The sequence below is a fragment of the Formica exsecta genome, unplaced genomic scaffold (assembly GCF_003651465.1).
Source record: "Formica exsecta isolate Colony F162 unplaced genomic scaffold, ASM365146v1 C16359215, whole genome shotgun sequence".
Classification (NCBI taxonomy): domain Eukaryota; kingdom Metazoa; phylum Arthropoda; class Insecta; order Hymenoptera; family Formicidae; genus Formica; species Formica exsecta.
In genome coordinates, this window is record NW_021847239.1 from 1 (window position 1) to 897 (window position 897).

Sequence of the window (897 nt, forward strand, 5' to 3'; positions counted from 1 at the left end):
AATATATATAAATATATTTCCAAAATATTTGTTAATATTTAGGAATATTTAGCACAAAACTTATGCTTATTTTAAGAATCTATTTTGTTACAAAGCTCTCAGGAGATCCTGTTTCTTGAAAATTTTTTTGTCTTTGTTATCGTTTTTTCTTTATTATTGGACATTGAAATCTGAATCAATTTATGAGTAATCGAATCTTTCGCCTCGTGATGTTACAGACGATGGAAGCGGTTTGTCAGAAGCATGCAGCACGCCGATCATTGGAGCAGGATCACGAGCAGGCTCTAGTCATACAGTGATGGACATGGATGACATGGATCCGGGCCATCTCACTACTCGCTCGTCTCTGTCGAGTCTTGGAGTAAGTGTATGCAATTTATTCAAGGGACGTCGAACAGTTGCAGTTGCATCTCCCCGAAATACATTGCACTTGTCATTCCCAACTTTCGAGAGAAGTTGCATCTAATTATCGCGATTTAACAAATGTGGGACAAATTACGGCGTTGAATCTCGTTCAGGATGAAAAATAAATGGTTCTCACCTCGCGCTGGGAGTTGGTCGCTCTAAGATCTTTGCGATTCTAATTTTCGCTATTCCAGGCACGCTCGGACTCGATGGCGTCGGTATACAGCGGTGCGGGCGAGGGACGCTGCTGTCGATCCGTGGTCGTTACAGGCGAAGTGGAGTTCGCCTTGCAGTACGACTATAAGAATCTGACGTTCGAAGTGCACGTGACCAAGTGCAAGAACCTCGCGCCTGTCGACGTGAAGCGCAAACGATCGGATCCGTGAGTAATTCTATTTAATTTGCCGATTTTTCCTTTATTTTCATATTTTTATTTGATTTAATTTTTTCTCTATTTAATTTTAATATTATATTAAATGCTTTCTTTATTAT

At 40.1% G+C, this 897-nt stretch overlaps 1 protein-coding gene across 1 annotated transcript; it reads left to right on the top strand.

Annotated features, from left to right (window-relative positions):
• The first annotated feature begins 28 nt into the window (after nt 1-28).
• On the top strand, nt 29-814 carry LOC115236745 (synaptotagmin-like protein 4). Its single transcript, XM_029809440.1, has 2 exons — nt 29-361; nt 600-814. Exons 1-2 carry the CDS (start codon nt 299-301, stop codon nt 789-791), a joined length of 255 nt encoding a protein of 84 aa, XP_029665300.1. The 5' UTR covers nt 29-298; the 3' UTR covers nt 792-814.
• The last annotated feature ends 83 nt before the right edge of the window (nt 815-897 follow it).